The sequence below is a fragment of the Panulirus ornatus genome, chromosome 18, assembly GCF_036320965.1.
Source record: "Panulirus ornatus isolate Po-2019 chromosome 18, ASM3632096v1, whole genome shotgun sequence".
NCBI lineage: Eukaryota > Metazoa > Arthropoda > Malacostraca > Decapoda > Palinuridae > Panulirus > Panulirus ornatus.
Window position 1 is genome coordinate 53274766 of NC_092241.1, and position 21881 is coordinate 53296646.

Consider the following 21881-nt stretch of genomic DNA (forward strand, 5'->3'; position numbering starts at 1 on the left):
TTCCAGTGAGTGTTCGAAGCAGCGATCGAAGCGAGGTGTCCGCAAAACACAAGAAAAAGGCATTAGTAACGAAAGAGTAAACAAATACCAACAAAAACACAATGAAATTTAACAAATAATGAAATGTATTACACATACGGTAATACGTCAGAGATCGGGGTATTACTAGTTCCCGGCATGGGCTGGGCTTTGTGTGTGTGTGTGATTTAAAACTCGGTATATATAAATATATATATATATATATATATATATATATATATATATATATATATATATATATATATATATATATAATAGAAGGAATAGTGGTTCCAACAATGTTGTATGGTTGCGAGACGTGGGCTATGGATAGAGTTGTGCGCAGGAGGATGGATGTGCTGGAAATGAGATGTTTGAGGACAATATGTGGTGTGAGGTGGTTTGATCGAGTAAGTAACGTAAGAGTAAGAGAGATGTGTGGAAATAAAAAGAGCGTGGTTGAGAGAGCAGAAGAGGGTGTTTTGAAATGGTTCGGGCACATGGAGAGAATGAGTGAGGAAAGATTGACCAGAGAATTAATTCGGAGGTGGGAACGAGGAAAGAGGAAAAAAGGGGGTGGGAATATATTATATATATATATATATATATATATATATATATATATACATATATATATAAAATATATATATATATATATATATATATATATATATATATATATATATCCTAGCCTAAGCCAGGCATCCATTATGTCGACCAAACCCTAGAGGACGACCAACAACAGACTGCTACAACCAGAATTCAAACCTAAACGCCTCGACCCATGCAGCTCGAAGACGCCACAATGAGCGACGCTAACCGTTACACCTCGGAAGTCGGCAATTACTCGAAGCCAAATAATCCTTTCTTTATCATGTTATTTTCCCTTTCCAGTAGTAATGGTATATATATATATATATATATATTATATATATATATATATATATATATATATATATATATATATATTCTGCTGAAAGTTGAAAATAAATGCCTAATTTTACCTACTTTTCTAAAACCATTCTTGAATGCACGCGCTCCAAGTCAGCAGGCTGAATTTGACTCATTCTTGTCACTGTAAAGTTGGCAAGTGTGTATTTCTCTTCCCCTCCCAACAGTTATAAACCATCATTCTTATACTCGCAAGCCACCATCCTTCATACGATTTGAGCTCCAGTGAACAAACAAGAACAGAATTTTTAAACTTTGTGTTTTTACAACGATCTCCTTCACAGAAAGAAGGGCTGATCAGGTTTGCATGTTACTAAAGAATGTCAATATCACAACAATAAATACTACCGATTAATAAATACACAGATTTATCACATATGAATCATTACATCGACACTGGCAGTGAAGTCACAAAAAGAAAAATAGCATATTCACTCTTCAGCAATGTACATATATCAGTTTTTGAATGCAACAACACTAAAAGAAATTGTTAGAAGCTGTAATGAGCATATCAGGCATCAAATCAAACCCTTCACCACCGAAATCAAAATGCAAGACGGCAGTTTACAGTATTAGATACGTTCAAAAATCTAACTTCTAAACTTACATAGTTTGCAATAACTACTTTTAAATTTCTAAACATTTCCCACTATAGTAAGCAAAGTAAACAGAATCAAGGGGCTTTCATTTCCCAAAACTCCCTCACCTCGTCCTTGAGCACTGCACAGATGCGCGCCCAGGAAGCTTACAGAGCACTTCTTAACAACTCTGCCCAGGTTTTTGTAACACTGATGCTTGTGAATATATTTCCCTAATCGCACTATAAAAATACATTAAGTTTTCTATTCAACTTGTTCATAACAATCTTGCCCATCATTACTTGTTACATAACACATTCCTAATGAAACTGAGCAACAAATTTGCATGGTTGGTATATATTTCAAGTGTCTGGCCATTGTTTTTAGTGAACCATCATCATTCACATAGTCTCTGTTCTATCCAACACTATAACAGGCCTGAACCAGGTTTTGAAGAGCAGTCGTAGAGGAGGTCAGCGGCGTCTGTCCCGTAAACTGACGAGTTGCCACAAAAGCGTTTCGCGCTACATCTGGCAGCGGAGACGTACGAAAAGGTTCCTCTCTTTAAGACCTCATTAACCCGTCTTATAAATGTGGTGATTCAAATTTGTCATAAATTCCTTCTATCGACAAAGGAAGGAAAGTACAAGAGCCCTCGGCTTTGTTATATCAGTATATATACCGCCCCAAGTGCTAAGACAGGGTGTTGGCTATACATGGCAGACACTCGACAAACTCAAGTCTGTGTGTAATAATACAAATGCAGTTGAATATGAAGCAAGTTAGATAGGTGAGCTGAGGGCTCTATGTACAGTACTCTGTGCAAAATATAGACATACTTCAGGAGGGGTCAGTAACCATATGTATGGAGATCATAGTAATGGGTTAAGTGTGATAATAGAACCAGGAATGTTTTGGAAATAGAAGAGAATATATCCAGCAGGCAAATTATGAGAAGAAACGTATGACAATACTCGCCTTTGGCCTAATGGACGGTTGTGTCTCTCAGACTTTTATACACTGGCCTTCCCCATACCCAAGCCTTCCCGGACACTGCTTTGTGCAGTTTCTTACTAACGCAGAGAAGCGATCTGATAAACCGTTCACTTATGACTAGCTTGACCCTACTTGAGTCATCCTCCACCGGAACTCCGCCAACCTGACGGAAACTTGCCAGACGTCGCCAGCCACACTCTGCTGCCGAAACCTCGAGACTTCTACAGGGGAAATGGAGAATTCCGCTGTGTGAAGCTCGTTCCAGTGAGTGTTCGAAGCAGCGATCGAAGCGAGGTGTCCGCAAAACACAAGAAAAAGGCATTAGTAAGGAAAGAGTAAACAAATACCAACAAAAACACAATGAAATTTAACAAATAATGAAATGTATTACACATACGGTAATACGTCAGAGATCGGGGTATTACTAGTTCCCGGCATGGGCTGGGCTTTGTGTGTGTGTGTGATTTAAAACTCGGTATATATAAATATATATATATATATATATATATATATATATATATATATATATATATATATATATATATATATATATATATTCATACTTTGTCGCTGTCTCACGTTAGCGAGGTAGCACAAGGAAACAGACGAAAGATTTGGCCCAACCCACCCATATACACATGTATATACACAAAGGTCCACACACGCACATATGCATATCTATACATTTCAAAGTATACATATACATACACAGACATATACATATATACACATGCACATATTCATATATGCTGCCTTGATCCATTCCGCCGCCACCCCGCCACACATGAAATGACACCCCCCTCCCCCCCGCGTGCGCGCGAGGTAGCGCTAAGAAAGGACAACAAAGGCCACATTCGTCCACACTCAGACTCTAGCTGTTATGTGTAATGAACCGAAACCACAGCTCCCTTACCACATCCAGGACTCTCAAAACTTTCCATGGTTTACGCCAGATGCTTCACATGCCCTGGTTCAATCCATTAACAGCACGTCGACCCCGGTATAACAGATCGTTCCAATTCACTCTATTCCTTGCACGCCTTTCACCTTCCTGTATGTTCAGGCCCCGATCGCTCAAAATCTTTTTCACTCTATCCTTCCACCTCCAATTATCACCATGGGATAACAACACCGTACGTGTGTGTGTGTGTGTGTGGTGTGTGGTGTGTGTACAAATGAGCAAACAATGAAATATCTGCCCTACAATGGGTGTCTCTCTTAATTGACAAAACACCAAAGGTGTAGAAAAAATGTCTGACAGCATTCCAAGCCAACTTAAGACTCATACGGATGATAAAGAAGTCAACAAAAGGACCAAATTAGAATACGGAAGACACCCCTATGTTGGAAAATCAAGTGTCAGACATGAGAATTCTATTCCTCAACTGAATTCTTCGGACCTTCAAGACGAGATAAAGCCTATAATAACGTCCTTTTAGCGCATTATCATCTCCAACGAAGGCAGGCAAAGTTTCAGACGGTACGCAAGATCTTAAATTCACAGCCAACATTAACAATGGAAAACCTCGAGGACTGTGAACTGCTAAGGCAACCAAGGATGTGCTGTCTAGAGCATAGGCGACAGGGATTTTTTCTCTGATTCATACTTGGAATCCCTGAAGAATATGACACCCAGCTTCATTCAAAAACAATGTCTTTCTGGCATGAAAAGCCTTGAAAACATCTGAAAAAAATATTACATCAAAAATTAAGAGCTACAGATAACACAATAAAAAGAAACTGTTTATATATCGAAGGTCCATAATGGTTATACACACTGACTGCCCCATTATGAAGACTAATAACTTCTCAGTGAATTTATCAAAACGTACACGAGAGAAGAACCATGGAAATGCACAAGACCAGCCAGGACCTGTTGGTTTCGAAGGCCCCCTGACACCCCGGGGAGAAAGTAATGTTATAAGTATGGTACCACGCCGAAGTGTGGGACGAGACCTCCTTACTCGATGTAACATAAGACTCTGGTAAGAGATGCCAGTTACGGCACATAATTAAAAAAAAAAAATGCTAGAAACACATGACTACGATCCGATAACAGCACGATATACAGGCATAATGACAATAGAAATGACAGTTACATTAGATAGATGCCAACAACTAAAACAATAGCCCATGGTAATAGAGCGTCTGTAACTTATCAAAAAAAATAGCAATTACATCACAACAAAACGGTGTCATAACATCCCATATACAGGTGCCACTGACACAATAACAGGTGCCAAATTACAACAGAAAAGTGCATAACTTCATCATATACAAGCGTCACCGCACATAATAAAAAGATGCCAACACTACAACATAAAGGCGCACATCACCATTATACAGGTGCCAACACTAACACGCTAATTTCATAAAGTAACTCTACAAAGTAAACTTGGTATAGTTGCCAACATGCACAATGTAGTGAACTTTCCTCCAGATACCTAAACATCTTAAATGGAGAGAGAGAGAGAGAGAGAGAGAGAGAGAGAGAGAGAGAGAGAGAGAGAGAGAGAGAGAGAGAGAGAGAGAGAGAGAGAGAGACTGTTTTTATTTGTTTGTGATATTTGGCCGTTTATACTGAGAAAAAAATAATTGTACTTGATAAGAATAGTGTGATCGATTAAATCAACTTACAATCGCTGTAATGTAACAACGTTACATTCTTGTCACAACTGTCCCCCAAGCATTGTTTACGGGACGCAATTACCACTTTAGTTAGCATTTGTTTCACAGTCAAGCCACCTTTACGGTCATGGGCCACATGCATAGCCAAAAAGTTTATCCTCAACCTATGAAGAAGCTGTGAAGAATGTCGTTCGGGCGAACGTCGAAATGACACCTTAACAAACCCCAGGGCAGTTAAACAGGCCGAAAATCCAACATTCTTCTATATATTAGTAATCTACATAAGTTATTCTGATCCAATACGGGTGGTATTAACACGAAAATTCAGAATTACCGTTTCTGATGGCAATTACGGATCGCCTCCCAACAAGCGAAGCTGCATACAAAAAAATAAAAAAGGCATACTAGGACTCATTATCTTCAGACATTCCACGCACACAAGATGTAGTCACAACCAAACAAAAACAAAAAATAAAAAAAATATGTTGAATCCAGCTCTCTCAACAATGTACACTTCAAGAACATCAACAAAATCCAACTTTCAATAATAAGGAAGTGAATATGGTAACAGTGACGAGTAACGGACAATTAAGAGCTGTCTAGGTTGGCAACGTGTATACTGCATACCGGAACTACAGATATAGGGTTGGCGGCAAAATAATGATAAATTATCACTAATAACCAGGTACTATGGAAAAGATGCAAATATAACTTTTTTTAAAAAGCGTAAAAGATTAATGTACTTAGATTTGATGAAATTGCTAAGCGTTGATAAAAGAATAAAAAATATAAATAGGAGAGAAAGATCTAGAGAAAAAGGAACCCAATTTTTCATTTTATGTTAGCCAGACGGCACGGGTAACTGAATGCCCTAATCCAGGCCATTTTATTATATATATATATATATATATATATATATATATATATATATATATATATATATATTATTTTATACTAATCGCCATTTCCCGCGTATTAGCGAGGTAGCGACTAAGACAGAGGAAGGACGGGTTGATGGAAATCCTCCCCTGCTCGTTTTTGTTTTTTTTTCCAAAAAAAAAAAAAAGGGGCGTGAGGATTTCCCTCTAGGCCCAGCTCCTTTCACGCTATATCGCTAACCGGAGGGATATATGGGAAGAAAAGAAGAATATATATATATATATATATATATATATATATATATATATTATATATATATATATATATATATATTTCCCCTTTTAGAAAATCAAAATACGTGCCGTTAATGGATTGAACCAGGGCATGTGAAGCGTCTGGGGTAAACCATGGAAAGTTTTGTGTGGCCTAGACGTGGAAAGGGAGCTGTGGTTTCGGTGTATTACACATGACAGCTAGAGACTGTGAACGAATGAGGCCTTTGGAGTCTTTTCCTAGCGCTACCTCGCACGCGCGCAGGGGGGAGGGTTGTGCCATTTCATGTGTGGCGGGGTGGCGACAGAAATGGATGAAGGCAGCATGCATGAATATGTACATGTGTATATATGTCTGTGTATGTACATGTATGTATACGTTGAAATGTATAGATATGCATATGTGCGTGTGTGGGCGTTTATGTATATGCATGTGTATGTGGGTGGGTTGGGCCATTCTTTCGTCTGTCTCCTTGCGCCCACTCGCTAACGCGGGAGACAGCGACAAAGTATAATAATGATAACAATAATAATAACAATAATAAATAACACACACACACACACACACACACATATATATATATATATATATATATATATATATATATATATATATATATATACATATATATATATATATATATATATATATATATATATATATATATATATATATATATATATATATATATAATCAGCCTAAAGCAGGTACCCATTCTGTTCTAAGTGAAGAGTTTTTCTAAACAGCAGTGATACTGCAATGATCATTACCAATAGGCTACTCTGAATATTATTAAAATCTTATAGCAAACATGAACGTGTGGCGACAGTAAACGGGACCTAAGTTAACTTCTTAGGATAAAATTGCAAAAAATACTGACATGTGAAAGAACTACTTATAAAAACACTTTATTTCCCGAAGACCAATGATTAAAAGTTAAACACTGTGATCAACTGTTATAATCAGTGTGTGTCTCTCAGGGGGTGTGAGCTTCATAAATCTTACTGTATACATCAGTGCACTTGTATAATGTCGCAGAAAGATAATATCTCAGCTCCGTACAAAAAACTGTTTTCTGTACGTGTTGGGTAATATATCACGCGGGGAATATAGTAAGGGTCCAGCTTATGGTACAGTGGCGTCATGGGCCAATGTGAATCAGGGAGCCGAGTTGGAGTCCACAGAGGGCCAGGGGCTGGGCCGGTGGATAAACGTCAGTTGGGTTATGGCTGGCCTGGAGAGAGGTTCATGGTGCTCTCTGTCTGTCGGTTCACACCAGTATTCCTGTGGCCGAGGTTACAGCCGCTACATACCACCAGCAGCCGTGAACTATACAGGTGGTCAACAACACAGTGGGTCTCCTCCTGCGTCCGAAAGCTGAGTGTGGATGAGGAAGGAGCCAGCCAGTTGTCGACCGTTGGTACCAGTCATCTGACGTGTTTGTCTGGCCTTCACCTTGCCTGCGCCCAGCCCACCAAGACCAACGCGTTCATGTGAACGTATGACAGTCCATCACGCCTGTATCATTCACCCACTGCCAGGTATTAATCAAAGTTTTCACTAAATTCTATCTCAGAATGTCCCATGAATATCACTATTAGTTATACTGATGATGTTCTTTATCTGCCCCTGTGGAGGATGGTACCACTTACATCATTAGACTCCTAAGATGTATACCTGAACGCACCAGTGTGCATCCAGCCTGCTCCCCAGCTCCCCAGCAGCCGAGTGAGCCATTCAACACACACTGACACCAACGCACCGAACCTCTCTGGTCGAGCGTGTGCGTTCGAGTGTGCAGGTAGGAATCTTTCCCAAGCTACCATGTGCATGTACGGGTGCCCCAGCTCTGAAATCATCACACTCCCTGTTCGAAAAGTTCCTCCCCTTCCACTCCCACCATCAACCATGGCTCACGGAGCCCCTCCACGGTACGTGATCACAGACGTGTGCTCGAAGCGCATATGCAGGGTTGTGTACGTGTTCCTACCAAGAAAAGTTACCGAAACACATTTGGCGTTTTCGTAAATGACAGAGTACCTTGGGAGAGTGGTTACAAGTGATCCCTGGATATTTCGTTGTCAAGTGCAGTGTTTCACTGTTGCATGAATGTGGAACTACCAAGCACTTTGGTTTTCTTTAGGGAAATACTAAGGCTAAGGCTGTAACAAGCTGTGTATGTGGTTAGGAATGGTTATGTTATTTTTTGGTGTATTCAAGAGTATTATTAACACATCTAATAGCGATAATCCTGGGACTTTCTGATATAGCTTTTAGTTAAGGCTTCTGTTTTTTCTTTTTATATTATGTTAGTTGAGACGGCAAGGGCAACTGAAGGTCATATCAACAATTTATATATCCTTCCAATATATATATATATATATATATATATATATATATATATATATATATATATATATATATATATAATAAACCCTAGCCTTAGAGGTATCCATTTTATCAACCGACCACATAGGGGTGGATGAACAGCTGGGTTATCTTTGGACCGACTGTCACAAACAGGATTCGAACCTATACGCTCGACCCCGGGCACTCTGTGAAAGCGTCATGCGTAATCCCTCCTCAATATGGTCGGTATTCAGTTCTTTGCAATAGTCCCTTTTCATTCATATCATTTCATAGCTAAACATCATCCACTAAAGATAAGAAATTCATAGTCCTGCTTCATACTTCAGCAAATCCCCTCTGCACACAAACACAATACTGACAAAAACATATAGACACCTAAGATGATTCGACAAGCATTAAACAACCGCCCTCCCAACTTGATCTTAAAAAACACCACCCTAACGGAAACAGATCTACATGAAACTACTCCCCATACATACACGAGTTATAGTTTCTCGTCTACTAACTACGAGTGTTAATCATCCCTACAACACTACAAACACCAGTTCAACAGATCTCGAGACCCCCCTCATCCCCATGATGCAACTACGACAATGAAAACTTTACAGAGTAGCAGCTATAACAGTGCTTTTAGGTATATATAATGATGAAAACTGTGCTCATCATAATCCTAGTGTTACCCAGGACCACTATCTGAATGTTCCTGCCGCTAAAGGCAGCGTTATTTCCAACTGCAGGGAAATATGGTCCCCCTCTGAATAAGTTTTCTGACGAGACTGTACTCCCAGTGATGAGCCTTGCCAAAGGTGACTTGTCACTCGTGGTGTAACCTAAAGCAAGCGGCGGAATCCAGTAACACCAGTTCTTCCACAATCACACGTATTCATCATTAGGTAGAATAATGCCGTACCATCAAAGTGTGGAAACGCCGACGGAGTTAAGGCAGCGGGGTAACGGGCGATGTATGACCTTGTTGTCATCCCCGTCTCCATGACCTGACGTTACGAAAACTTTTTCTGTTTCGTTATAATTCCTCAACTATCGTCCAAAACTGTAAACTGATTCGTATCTAAACAACTCACAATATCAACGACCCTTACCTACTGTGACGATGTCGATATAATTTGCAGGATTTCTAAAAATTTAATTTTGCCAAATGAAATTGTAGAACGTAGACAAACTACGCATTTACCTTACATGCTGACAAATCTCTTACATTTTCTTTGAGGTTAAAACAGACCTTTCCATTTTATAATGCAATGAGATGACGGTACACTGCATTGTTACATGTTTGACCTTGAAAACCTTTCATCCCTCATACGGTTTATCTTCACACCCACACGTAAAGTGAACCATACTTTAATAACTTTTATATTCTTCTGATTCTCTGCAACCAAATATGAAATCCCTTTGTTATTAATATTTACTGTTTCTAAAAACATTCAAACAACTTACTATTTACTGTTTCTAAAAACATTCAAACAACTGTCATGTTCGTTCCACACGTGAATACAAGTCTTCAAAATGAAATTTGAAAAAGCTTATGCTTGTAGGTTTCTTGTAATTCCTGTACTCACATACCTTGTATGTTAAGACGTTCTATCGTATAATTTCTGACCACATCACTAAGAGACATTAACTTTTCGCGAAAAGAATTAAGGCAACACACAATACATGTGACTCAGAGGCCGGGTCCTGCCGCCATACTGACTGACGGTCGTATACACAACAGAACACACGCTCTACTCGCTGCCAGACGTTTGTTTTAGTCTTCCCAAAACGTCAAGTTCTTGATTTAACGAACTGCATTAAACATAAATAACATAGTGGATGACTCAATCTAACCTTACTTGATTATATACTCAATCTTAAGAATCAATCTTCTGTTAACATAATGCTGTTCTGCGTTCCTTCCTCTAAGTTGACTGAAAAAAAAAAAGTCCTTTTAAACATCTTAGTTAAACAACGCCAATATGATGGAGTTTTATTACTTGTGATAAATTCATTGGTGTAACTTTTCTTATGTTCGCTTGCACAACTTCAACATGTACACTCGATCAAAAAGCATTGTTAAACAAAATTAAAAGTAAATGCACTTTATGGGGTACGATTAGTAGTTTGTAATAGTAGTATTAAAGTGATGCCCAGAACCATCTAACACCTTCCATGTCAGTAGATTGTAGACAACAGCCACCCAGGGAAGTACTACCCTCCTGACTTAGGAGTGTTGAAGTTATGACCGGAACCATCTTGCTTGCATCCTCCGTGTCAGTAGGTTGTAGACACCAGCCCCCCGGGGAAGTACTACCCTCCTGACTTAGGAGTGTTGATAGCCGGAACCATCAGTGACTTGTCTTGGTAGGAACACGGACACGACCCTGCTTGCCTCAAACACACCTCTGTCATTACGTGTTGAGGAGGGACTCCATGAACCATGGTTGATGATGGTGGGGGGTGGTGGGTAGGGGGGGAGGTATTCTTGTAGCAGGTAGTGTGATAATTTCGCAGCTTCTGCAACTGTCAACTGGGGAGCCGGTTCCTGTACTGGGTGTTTAGGGTAAGCAAGCCCGAATCCGCTCAACGAAAGAGATTTGATGTGTTGATGTAGCTGTGTGTTGGCTGGCTTATTACTCGCCTGCTGGGGAGCAAGGGAGGAGGCCGAATGCACACACACACACACACACATATCCACTACTGAACACCTTGCTTTTGTCTACAGAAACAATAAATCTAAGACTGAGTACATGTGGTTAAGAATGGTTTGCTTTTCATGCTATGTTTTGGTGTTTTCAAGAATATAATCAGTATATCTAACAGGGATACTCATGGGACATTCTGGGATAGACTTTATTTAAGACTTTGATCAAAACCTGGCACAGTGGGTGAATAAGACAGGTGTGATGAACAGTCATACGTCCACATGAACACATTGGGTTTGGTGGACTTGCCGCATGCAAGGTGAAGGCCAGACAAACACGTCAGATGACTGGTACCTACGGTCGACGACTGGCTGGCTCCTCCCTCATCCACACTCAGCTGTCGGACGCAGGAGGAGACCCACTGTGTTGTTGACCAACCGTACAGAGCTCTCAGTTCACTGCTGCTGGTGGAATGAAGCGGTTGTAACCTCAGCCAGGGGAATAAAGGCCTGGACCTACAGACAGAGCATCACGGAACCTCCCTCCAGGTCAGCAGTCACCCAACTGACGTTGGTCTGGCCCCTGGCCCTCTTTAGGCTCCAGTCTCGGCACCTTGAAGCTCCCTGATTCACTTAGGCCCATGACGCCACTATACCACAAGCTGGATCCTCACTATATTCTCCGTGTGATATATCGCCAACCACGTAAATAAACGATTCATTGTACGGAGAAGAGATATTGTACTCCAAGACATTATAAAAACTGGACTGATCTATATATACAGTAAGGTCTGTGAAGCTCACAGACTCACACTGATTATAACAGTTGATCACAGTGTTTAACCTTTAATCATTGGTCTTCGGAGAAGAAAGTGTTTTATAAGCAGGAGTTCTTTCACTTGTCAGTATTTTTTGCAAGAATATTCTAAGAAGTTGTAGTCCGTTTACCGTCACCACACTATCGTGTTTGCTGTAGAATTAGTAATCGCCCTTGTAAGGGCTTGGAGTAGCCTATTGGTAATGCTTATTGCAGTATCACTGCTAAATAGAAAAGCTCTCTTGCAAGCAGACAATATCGCTGGGTGGGAAAGAACGTCAAATTTAGATCATAAATGAGAAAAGATGACATCATCATAAGGTATAGACAGAGATCATTCATAGATCATAGATGAAGAAAATATATGAATGAATCCAAATGCAGTTCATCGGGTGAGTGATCTTGATTTTCGAAAGCTAAGCATGTGTTTTGTTGTCATTATTAGTAAACGTGCAAAGCTAAAGTAGGTTCTTAAAGGTCGTTGAAAACAGTAGTTACCATTGAATATCCGTTTTCTTTGTCATCTTTATTTTTCGATTTTTTTAAGGGATCAGTTTCGTATAATCTTCTTTGTTACACTTCTCTGTATTCGGCGTCCCTGAACTTTTACCTTTCAGAAGTTTCTTTTTCATCGTCCCTCTTCCCAGTATTCTTACTGCTGAAGGGAAGACCCATTTCATTCTCGAAATTCCCTCCGGCATCTCTCAAGGTTTGGTTGTCATCGTTTGTCTGTCTGTCTGTCTCTGCATTTTTTTCCCCCTAGCAGTGTTAAGGCCCCACCACCTTGCTTGGACCTTGGATCTGTGTGTCTATGTAACTCTCTCTCTCTCTCTCTCTCTCTCTCTCTCTCTCTCTCTCTCTCTCTCTCTCTCTCTCTCTCTCTCCAAGTCAACCATACATTTCCATCTCTTTTAAGGACACAGTTCCTTACTGCATACGTTTCCCCACCGTACATCTGTAATACTCTTTTGTTTCTTTAACGGAAACTTAAATTTTCGTTATGTTTTAAAGTATCCTCCTGTCAAAGACAGTCTTTAAAACCTCCTTCAGTTTTTTTTTTTTCTTTTTTAACAAACTTGCTTTCATCATCTCCCTCGCTTTACAAGACAACACGCGTTCAAGGTCAACGATACATTGTTTTTATATTTTTTTGTTTTTTTTTTTTCGAGTCAAGCGAAGACTCCAGTCATGAACAGAGTCCCTCATCAAGGCCAGGCCTTCAGTATGAGGCAGAAATGAAGATTATAAAGAGATAAAGAAATATGAATATAAAGATTTTGAGACATTGGGAAGACTACCATTTAAAAAGGAGTAAGTCACATCTGTCTCGGGAAAATATGATCCAATTACTTATTTGTGGTACCCCAGTTTTGCTCCATGTCTCCCTGTCTGTGTCTCACCATCACAACTGTCTTTCTTGCATGATACATGAACTGTGTTTGGAAATCATACCCAGTACATCATGGTCTTCGAATACGAATATCTCAAAGGAGTGAGTTCAATATCAGACCCACAAAACATCGGTTCTTCTTCATGAAGAATACTGTGGAGAGGAGCTGGTAAAGATGCAAGCCAAGACGTCCTCACCTGCTTTATATAACCAGCCGGTGTAGTATTCATGCACGGAAGAATAGAAACACACAGTGAGGGAGATAAACAACAACGTGAACAGAAGAGTAACATGGGAGTTGAAGTGTTTTCGAATTCCTAGACTGACTTTTTACAATCTTAACATTGTGTTCTTTGATATTAGCAGGAGCCGGCCAACTCGAGGACATTACAAAATACTTAGGCAAAATAAGACACGGGAATATATAATGAATCTGTGTTCGATTGGAATAAGGGCTGAGGTAAAATAGCGTGAAAGACTCCATGGATGTATGTGATGGAGATTATGAGGAGCCATATCGGTGGTTTATCCTCACATTAGGCTCAAGTAGTGAATATGAGGGAGTACCGCCTCGTCGATAACTTACCTGCTGAAAAGAACCCACCTGATCCTCTTGAGCGGAGCGCAGCCTCGAAACTGCGGGAGTCTCGTGATTGCATTACTCTCTCTCTCAGTCTCCCTCTCTCTCTCTCTCTCTCTCTCTCTCTCTCTCTCTCTCTCTCTCTCTCTCTCTCTCTCTCTATATATATATATATATATATATATATATATATATATATATATATATATATATGCTTCAGTACTGCACTACAATCAGGAGCAGTTCCTTTGGAGTGAGAAGTTCCTCGACGAGATTATGCTCCCTACTGTACACTGACGGAGGCGACTCTTCTCTCACGGCTTAACAATACGCAGGCGGAGTCTGGCAACGCCCATACATACTTCAGCATATTAGTCGCGGGGTTATACGTTTATTTCCTGTCCCAGGAGTCCCTTCTATCTTTATAGCTCACCCATATCGCTCAGAAATCCGGCCTCGTCCACCGGATGTAAAGTGAAGGGATGTGTGTCCCTTCTATGTGGTAAGAACGCTGGGTTACCGAGTAGTAAGTGTTCATCGTCTTTGTTGTGGTAGTTGCATCGTGGGCATGAAATGTCTTGGGATATGTTGAATCGGTGTTTGTAGCGTTTTACTTGGGATGGGTGATGTCTAGAGCATACATGATGGGACTGAGACTCGTGTTTGTCTGGGGAGTGTGGTCTCAGATGGTGGGGCTGTGAGATTCGTGTATGTCTGGGGAATGTGGTTTCGGATGTGTGTGTGTGTGTGTGTGTGTTTGATAGGGGTAGCTTTCAAGACTGATGTGGGAGGAGGGTGTTGTCTAGTACTTGTCGGGTTCATTTCAGTGTTTATGTGTTTTGTTAGTACTGTGTTTTGTTTAGGTGAGGGCTGGATTTTCTTTTTTTTTTTCACTGTTATTTCTACTTCTGGATTGGTCGTAAGTTATGGAGTGCTTAGGATCGGAAGGGTTTAGGGCTGGCTTCAAAAATTGATTGGGCTTTTATTACAAAGATCTTTGTGTTATTTTGTAGGTCTTGAACGTTTGTGGTTGCTGGGCAGCCGGTGATTGTTGAGTGGTCTGTTATGTATGGTTTGCTGCAGCGTTGTTATATTTGCTTTTAAGAGTGTGGACGACTATGCAATGGAGACATAGCTTAAGGTGGTGGCAGAATTTTTTGCAGTGGTTGCTGAGGGATTCTCTTTCTTACTTAAATCTAGTACCAGTTTTTGTTCTGAGGACATTTGATTCGTGTGTTGCTTTATGTTGGTGTTCTATGTGTGGGAAAAAAAAATGTCATGTGTGTGACGGGTGCGATGCCAAAACGAACCCAAGTTTTATTCACTGAGAGTGATTGTCCATACATGATGACTGGAGGTTGTAGGGTGGATTCGTGCCTCTGTCTTGGCTTACAAAACTTAACTGAAGACTTCTTGGGAGATGCGGACATTCATCTACAGTATCTTTTGCAAAGTACCTGAATTCACTGGTGATTATTCATCATTATTTTGCTAAGGTTATTGTTTCAGTGAACAGTATTCACGGTGCCAGCTTTGAAAGCTTTTAATTGTCCGTTCCTCGTCAATGTTACCATATTAACTTCCTTACTATTGAACGTTGCATTTTGTTCATGTTCTCGAGGTGTACATTGTTGAGAGCTGGAATTAAGATATCTTCGACAGAATGTTATTTGTTTGGGTGTGGCTCCACCTTATGTGCGTGGAGTAACTGAAATCCAATCCTGGACCTTTCTTAAGCAGCTTGGCGTAACCTAGAGGACAGCCAACCCATCACCGTGATCACATAAACAGTAATTCTATCGTTTTATCGCCTTCCCTATTCAAATTCATATCCATCTGCATAACACTATAGACTTGCGTCTGTCGCGTGTCTGCTACTACCGCGTCACATACCCTTTACGGCCAAGGCTCATGCATCGCTTGGTGCTGGAGGAAGTCTATAAGATACAGCTAGCACGCATGGATAGGCAGGCGGGAGTCGCGGTTCGCCGCTGGCTCCGCCTGGCCCATGATGTTCCCAGCGAATACTTCCACTCGGCAGCAGGATACGCTGGGCTTGGTATATCAGATTTTGTGTCAACCGTTCGGCTGAATAAAGTTACTGCTCACTTCGTCTGACCCGTGATTCAGGCGGTGGTCTGGGAGCCTGCAGTTACAGGTAAGCTGCAGCGCTGGTCCGGCACCGCGGGCATTGCTGGTCGACAGGCGGGTAACACAAGCTCGAACACCATCGCGCATGAAGGGCATAACTGATCAGCACTGTTGACGGAGCGGGTCTCACTCCATCTGCTATAATGATACTTAGAGGTTGAGTGCTCTCTCGTACATCCCTCCTTTATCGATACGTCAGGAATTTATGACAAATTTGAATCACCACGTTTATAAGAGAGGTATTGAAGAGATGTGTGGTTGGAGAGGAACCGTTTCGTTCGTCTCCGCTGCCAGATGTAGCGCGAAGTGCTTTTGAGTGCTCGTCAGTTTACGTGACAGACGCCGCTGACCTCCTCAAAGACCGTTCTTCAAAACTTCGTAGTGTTGGATGTAACCGAGACTATGTGAATGATGATGGTTAAAGCAAAGTTCAGACATTTGAAACTTACTAATCATGAAAAATGTTAGCTCAATTTCATCACAAAATGTGTTATGTAACTGAAATAACAAAAACGGGAAAAAATTATACCAGTAAAATCAATTACTAAACTTAATGTGATGGTAAATTTTTATAAGGAAGTTGTATTCACAAGCATCAGTGTTACAAGAGCTTGGTCGAAATTAGAGATGAATCATGTGTTGTAAAACCTCGTGGGCGCGTTCCCGTGCACTGTTCATGGTCGAGGCGACGATAATTCCGCACATACAAGAGCAGTGGAATTTGACTTTGCACGCTGGACTGTGAAATATTTATGAAGTTTACTGTAGTTATTACGTACTGTGCAGTTTTAGAACTCAATTTCTGAACCGTTTTGCGTTAATACTTTGGTAGTGGAGGATTTGATTTACTACTTGATATGCTCATTATACAGTGTCTATAGCCCACGCCTCGCAACCATACAACATTGTTGGAACCACTATTCCTTCAAACATACCCATTTTTGCTTTCCGAGATAATGTTCTCGACTTACACACATTCTTCAACGCTCCCAGAACTTTCGCCCCCTCCCCCACCCTAGGATTCACTTCCGCTTCCATGGTTCCATCCGCTGCCAAATCCAATCCCAGATATCTAAAACACTTCACTTCCTCCAGTTTTTCTCCATTCAAACTTACCTCCCAATTGACTTGTCCCTCAACCCTACTGTACCTAATAACCTTGCTCTTATTCACATTTACTCTCAGCTTTCTTCTTTCACACACTTTACCAAACTTAGTCACCAGCTTCTACAGTTTCTCACTCGAATCAGCCCCCACGCTGTATCATCAGCGAACAACAAATTACTCACTTCCCAAGCTCTCTCATCCCCAACAGACTGCATACTTGCCCCTCTCTCCAAAACTCTTGCATTCACCTCCCTAACAACCCCATCCATAAACAAATTAAACAACCATGGAGACATCACACACCCCTACCGCAAACCAACATTCACTGAGAACCAATCACTTTCCTCTCTTCCTACACGTATACATGCCTTACATCCTCGATAAAAACTTTTCACTGCTTCTAACAACTTTCCTCCCACACCATATATTCTTAATACCTTTCACAGAGCATCTCTATCAACTCTATCATATGACTTCCCCAGATCCATAAATGCTACATACAAATCCATGTGCTTTTCTAAGTATTTCTCACATACATTCTTCAAAGCAAACACCTGATCCACACATCCTCTACCACTTCTGAAACCACACTGCTCTTCCCCAGTCTGATGCTCTGTACATGCCTTCACCCTCTCAATCAATACCTTCCTATATAATTTCCCAGGAGTACTCAACAAACATATACCTCTGTAATTTGAGCACTCACTTTTATCCCCTTTGCCTTTGTACAATGGCACTATGCAAGCATTCCTCCAATCCTCAGCCACCTCACCATGAGTCATACATACATTACATAGCCTTACCAACCAGTCAACAATACACTCACCCTCTTTAATAAATTCCACTGCAATACCATCCAAACCCGCTGCCTTGCCGGCTTTCATCTTCCGCAAAGCTTTTACTACCTCTTCTCTGTTTACCAAATCATTCTCCCTAACCCTCTCACTTTGCACACCACCTCGACCAAAACACCCTATATCTGCCACTCTATCATCAAACACATTCAACAAGCCTTCAAAATACTCACTCCATCTCCTTCTCACATCACCACTTCTTGTTACCACCTTCCCATTAGCCCCCTTCACTGAAGTTTCCATTTGCTCTCTTGTCTTACGCACTTTATATGCCTCCTTCCAAAACATCTTTTTATTCTCCCTAAAATTTACTGATACTCTCTTACCCCAACTCTCATTTGCCCTCTTTTTCACCTCTTGCACCTTTCTCTTGACCTCCTGCCTCTTTCTTTTATACATCTCCCAGTCATTTGCATTAATTCCCTGCAAAATCGTCCAAATGCCTCTCTCTTCTCTTTCACTAATAATCTTACTTCTTCATCCCACCACTCACTACCCTTTCTAATCAACCCACCTCCCACGCTTCTCATGCTACAAGCATCTTTTGCGCAAGCCATCACTGCTTCCCTAAATACAATCCATTCCTCCTCCACTCCCCTTATGTCCTTTGTTCTCACCTTTTTCCATTCTGTACTCAGTCCCTCCTGGTACTTCCTCACACAAATCTCCTTCCCAAGCTCACTTACTTTTACCACTCTCTTTACCCCAACACTCTTCTTTTCTGAAAACCTCTACAAATCTTCACCTTCGCCTTCACAAGATAATGATCAGACATCCCTCCAGTTGCACCTCTCAGCACATTAACATCCAAAGTCTCTCTTTCGCGCGCCTATCAATTAACACGTAATCCAATAACGCTCTCTGGCCATCCCTCCTACTTACATACGTATACTTACGTATATCTCGCTTTTTAAACCAGGTATTCCCAATCACCAGTCCTTTTTCAGCACATAAATCTACAAGCTCATCACCATTTCCATTTACAACACTGAACACCCCATGTACACCAATTATTCCCTCAACTGCCACATTACTCACCTTTGCATTCAAATCACCCATAACTATAACCCGATCTCGTGCATCAAAACTTCTAACACACTCACTCAGCTGCTCCCAAAACACTTGCCTCTCATGATCTTTCTTCTCATGCCCAGGTGCATATGCACCTATAATCACCTATCTCTCTCCATCCACTTTCAGTTTTACCCATATCAATCTAGAGTTTACTTTCTTGCACTCCATTACATACTCCCGCCACTCCTGTTTCAGGAGTAGTGCTACTCCTTCCCTTGCTCTTGTCCTCTCACTAACCCCTGACTTTACCCCCAAGACATTCCTGAACCACTCTTCCCCTTGACCCTTGAGCTTCGTTTCACTGAGAGCCAAAACATCCAGGTTCCTTTCCTCAAACATACTACCTATCTCTCCTTTTTTCTCATCTTGGTTACATCCACACACATTTAGACATACAACGAGCGTTCATTGAACGCTCGTTGTATGTTTTGGACATCGAAGAGCTTCGTCTCTTCGATGTATATCAACTGAGTTATATTTCTCTCGTGTGTCTCCCCTGATGATGTGATTATTACACGAAAGTGCACTTGGGAGCTTATCGTGTTTCATTTTTCCTGTGGACTCATAGGAATATCTTGATCACGCGCAAAATTATGATCCTTTCCAATATATATATATATATATATATATATATATATATATATATATATATATATATATATATATATATATATTATCCCTGGGGATAGGGGAGAAAGAATACTTCCCACGTATTCCCTGCGTGTCGTAGAAGGCGACTAAAAGGGGAGGGAGCGGGGGGCTGGAAATCCTCCCCTCTCAATTTTTTTTAATTTTCCAAAAGAAGGAACAGAGAAGGGGGCCAGGTGAGGATATTCCCTCAGTGGCCCAGTTCTCTGTTCTTAACGCTACCTCGCTAACGCGGGAAATGGCGAATAGTTTGAAAAAAAAAAATAAAAAATATATATATATATATATATATATATATATATATATATATATATATATATATATATATATATATATATATATATTTATATATCATTTTTTTTTTCTTTGTCGCTGTCTCCCGCGTTTGCGAGGTAACGCAAGGAAACAGACGAAAGAAATGGCCCAACCCACCCCCATACACATGTATATACATACGTCCACACACGCAAATGTACATACCTACACAGCTTTCCATGGTTTACCCCAGACTCTTCACATGCCCTGATTCAATATATATATATATATATATATAAATATATATATATATATATATATATATATATATATATATATATATATATATATATATATATATATATATATATATATATATGTATGTATATATATATATATATATATATATATATATATATATATATATATATATATATATATATATATATATATATATATATATATATGGTTGCGAGGCGTGGACTATGGATAGAGTTGTGCGCAGGAGGATGGATGTGCTGGAAATGAAATGTTTGAGGACAATGTGTGGTGTGAGGTGGTTTGATCGAGTAAGTAACGTAAGGGTAAGAGAGATGTGTGGAAATAAAAAGAGCGTGGTTGAGAGAGCAGAAGAGGGTGTTTTGAAATGGTTTGGTCACATGGAGAGAATGAGTGAGGAAAGATTGACCAAGAGGATATATGCGTCGCAGGTGGAGGGAACGAGGAGAAGAGGGAGACCAAATTGGAGGAGGAAAGATGGAGTGAAAAAGATTTTGTGTGATCGGGGCCTGAACATGCAGGAGGGTGAAAGGAGGGCAAAGAATAGAGTGAATTGGAGCGATGTGGTATACCGGGGTTGACGTGCTGTCAGTGGATTGAATCAAGGCAAATGTATGGGGGTGGGTTGGGCCATTTCTTTCGTCTGTTTCCTTGCGCTACCTCGCAAACGCGGGAGACAGCGACAAAGCAAAAAAAAAAAAAAAAAATATATATGCATGTATGTGTGTATGTATATGAGATGGTTTGATCAAGTAAGTAATGAAAGGGTAAGAGAGATGTGTGGTAATGAAAAAGAGTGTGGTTAAGAGAGCAGAAGAGGGTGTATTGAAATGGTTTTTGGTCACATGGTGAGAATGAATTAGGAAAGATTGGCAAAGAGGATAAATGTGTCAAAGGTGGAGGGAACGTGGAGAAGTGCTGTGACGGGAATGGATGAAGGCAGCAAGTATGAATTTGTACATATGTATATATGTACATATGTATAAATGTGTGTGTGTGTGTGGGCGTTTATGTACATACATGTGCATGTGGGCGGGTTGGGCCATTCTTTCGTCTGTTTCCTTGAGCTATCTCGCTAACGCGGAAGACAGCGACAAAGTATAATAATGAAAAATAATATAGATAGTAATAATAATGATATGTATACATATATATATATATATATATATATATATATATATATATATATATATATATATATATATATATATATATATATATATATATATATATATATATATATATATATATATATATATATATATATATATATATATATATATATATATATATATATATGTATATATATATATTATCCCTGGGGATAGGGGATTAAGAATACTTCCCACGTATTCCCTGCGTGTTGTAGAAGGCGATTAAAAGGGGAGAGAGCGG

General features: G+C 40.2%; 2 protein-coding genes across 7 annotated transcripts in view; one reads left to right on the forward strand and one right to left on the reverse strand.

Moving 5' to 3' along the window:
* LOC139755103 (uncharacterized) overlaps positions 1–11014 on the reverse strand; it is a 23332-nt gene extending 12318 nt beyond the window's left edge. The window contains exon 1 of one of the 3 annotated variants that reach the window (XM_071673230.1): positions 10275–11014. Coding sequence is in view for 1 of the 3 variants with exons in the window: in XM_071673229.1 (XP_071529330.1) it covers positions 7976–7980 (5 nt within the window). In the remaining 2 variants the exon portion in view is untranslated. Of the gene's footprint in view, positions 1–1675; positions 1802–7975; positions 8121–10274 lie in introns of those variants that run through there. The other 2 variants (XM_071673229.1, XM_071673232.1) reach the window with 2 other exon arrangements.
* LOC139755101 (uncharacterized) overlaps positions 7500–21881 on the forward strand; it is a 21990-nt gene continuing 7608 nt past the window's right edge. The window contains exon 1 of one of the 4 annotated variants that reach the window (XM_071673225.1): positions 7500–7864. Coding sequence is in view for 2 of the 4 variants with exons in the window: in XM_071673223.1 (XP_071529324.1) it covers positions 11645–11880 (236 nt within the window). In the remaining 2 variants the exon portion in view is untranslated. Of the gene's footprint in view, positions 7865–11250; positions 12037–12511; positions 12541–21881 lie in introns of those variants that run through there. The other 3 variants (XM_071673223.1, XM_071673226.1, XM_071673224.1) reach the window with 3 other exon arrangements.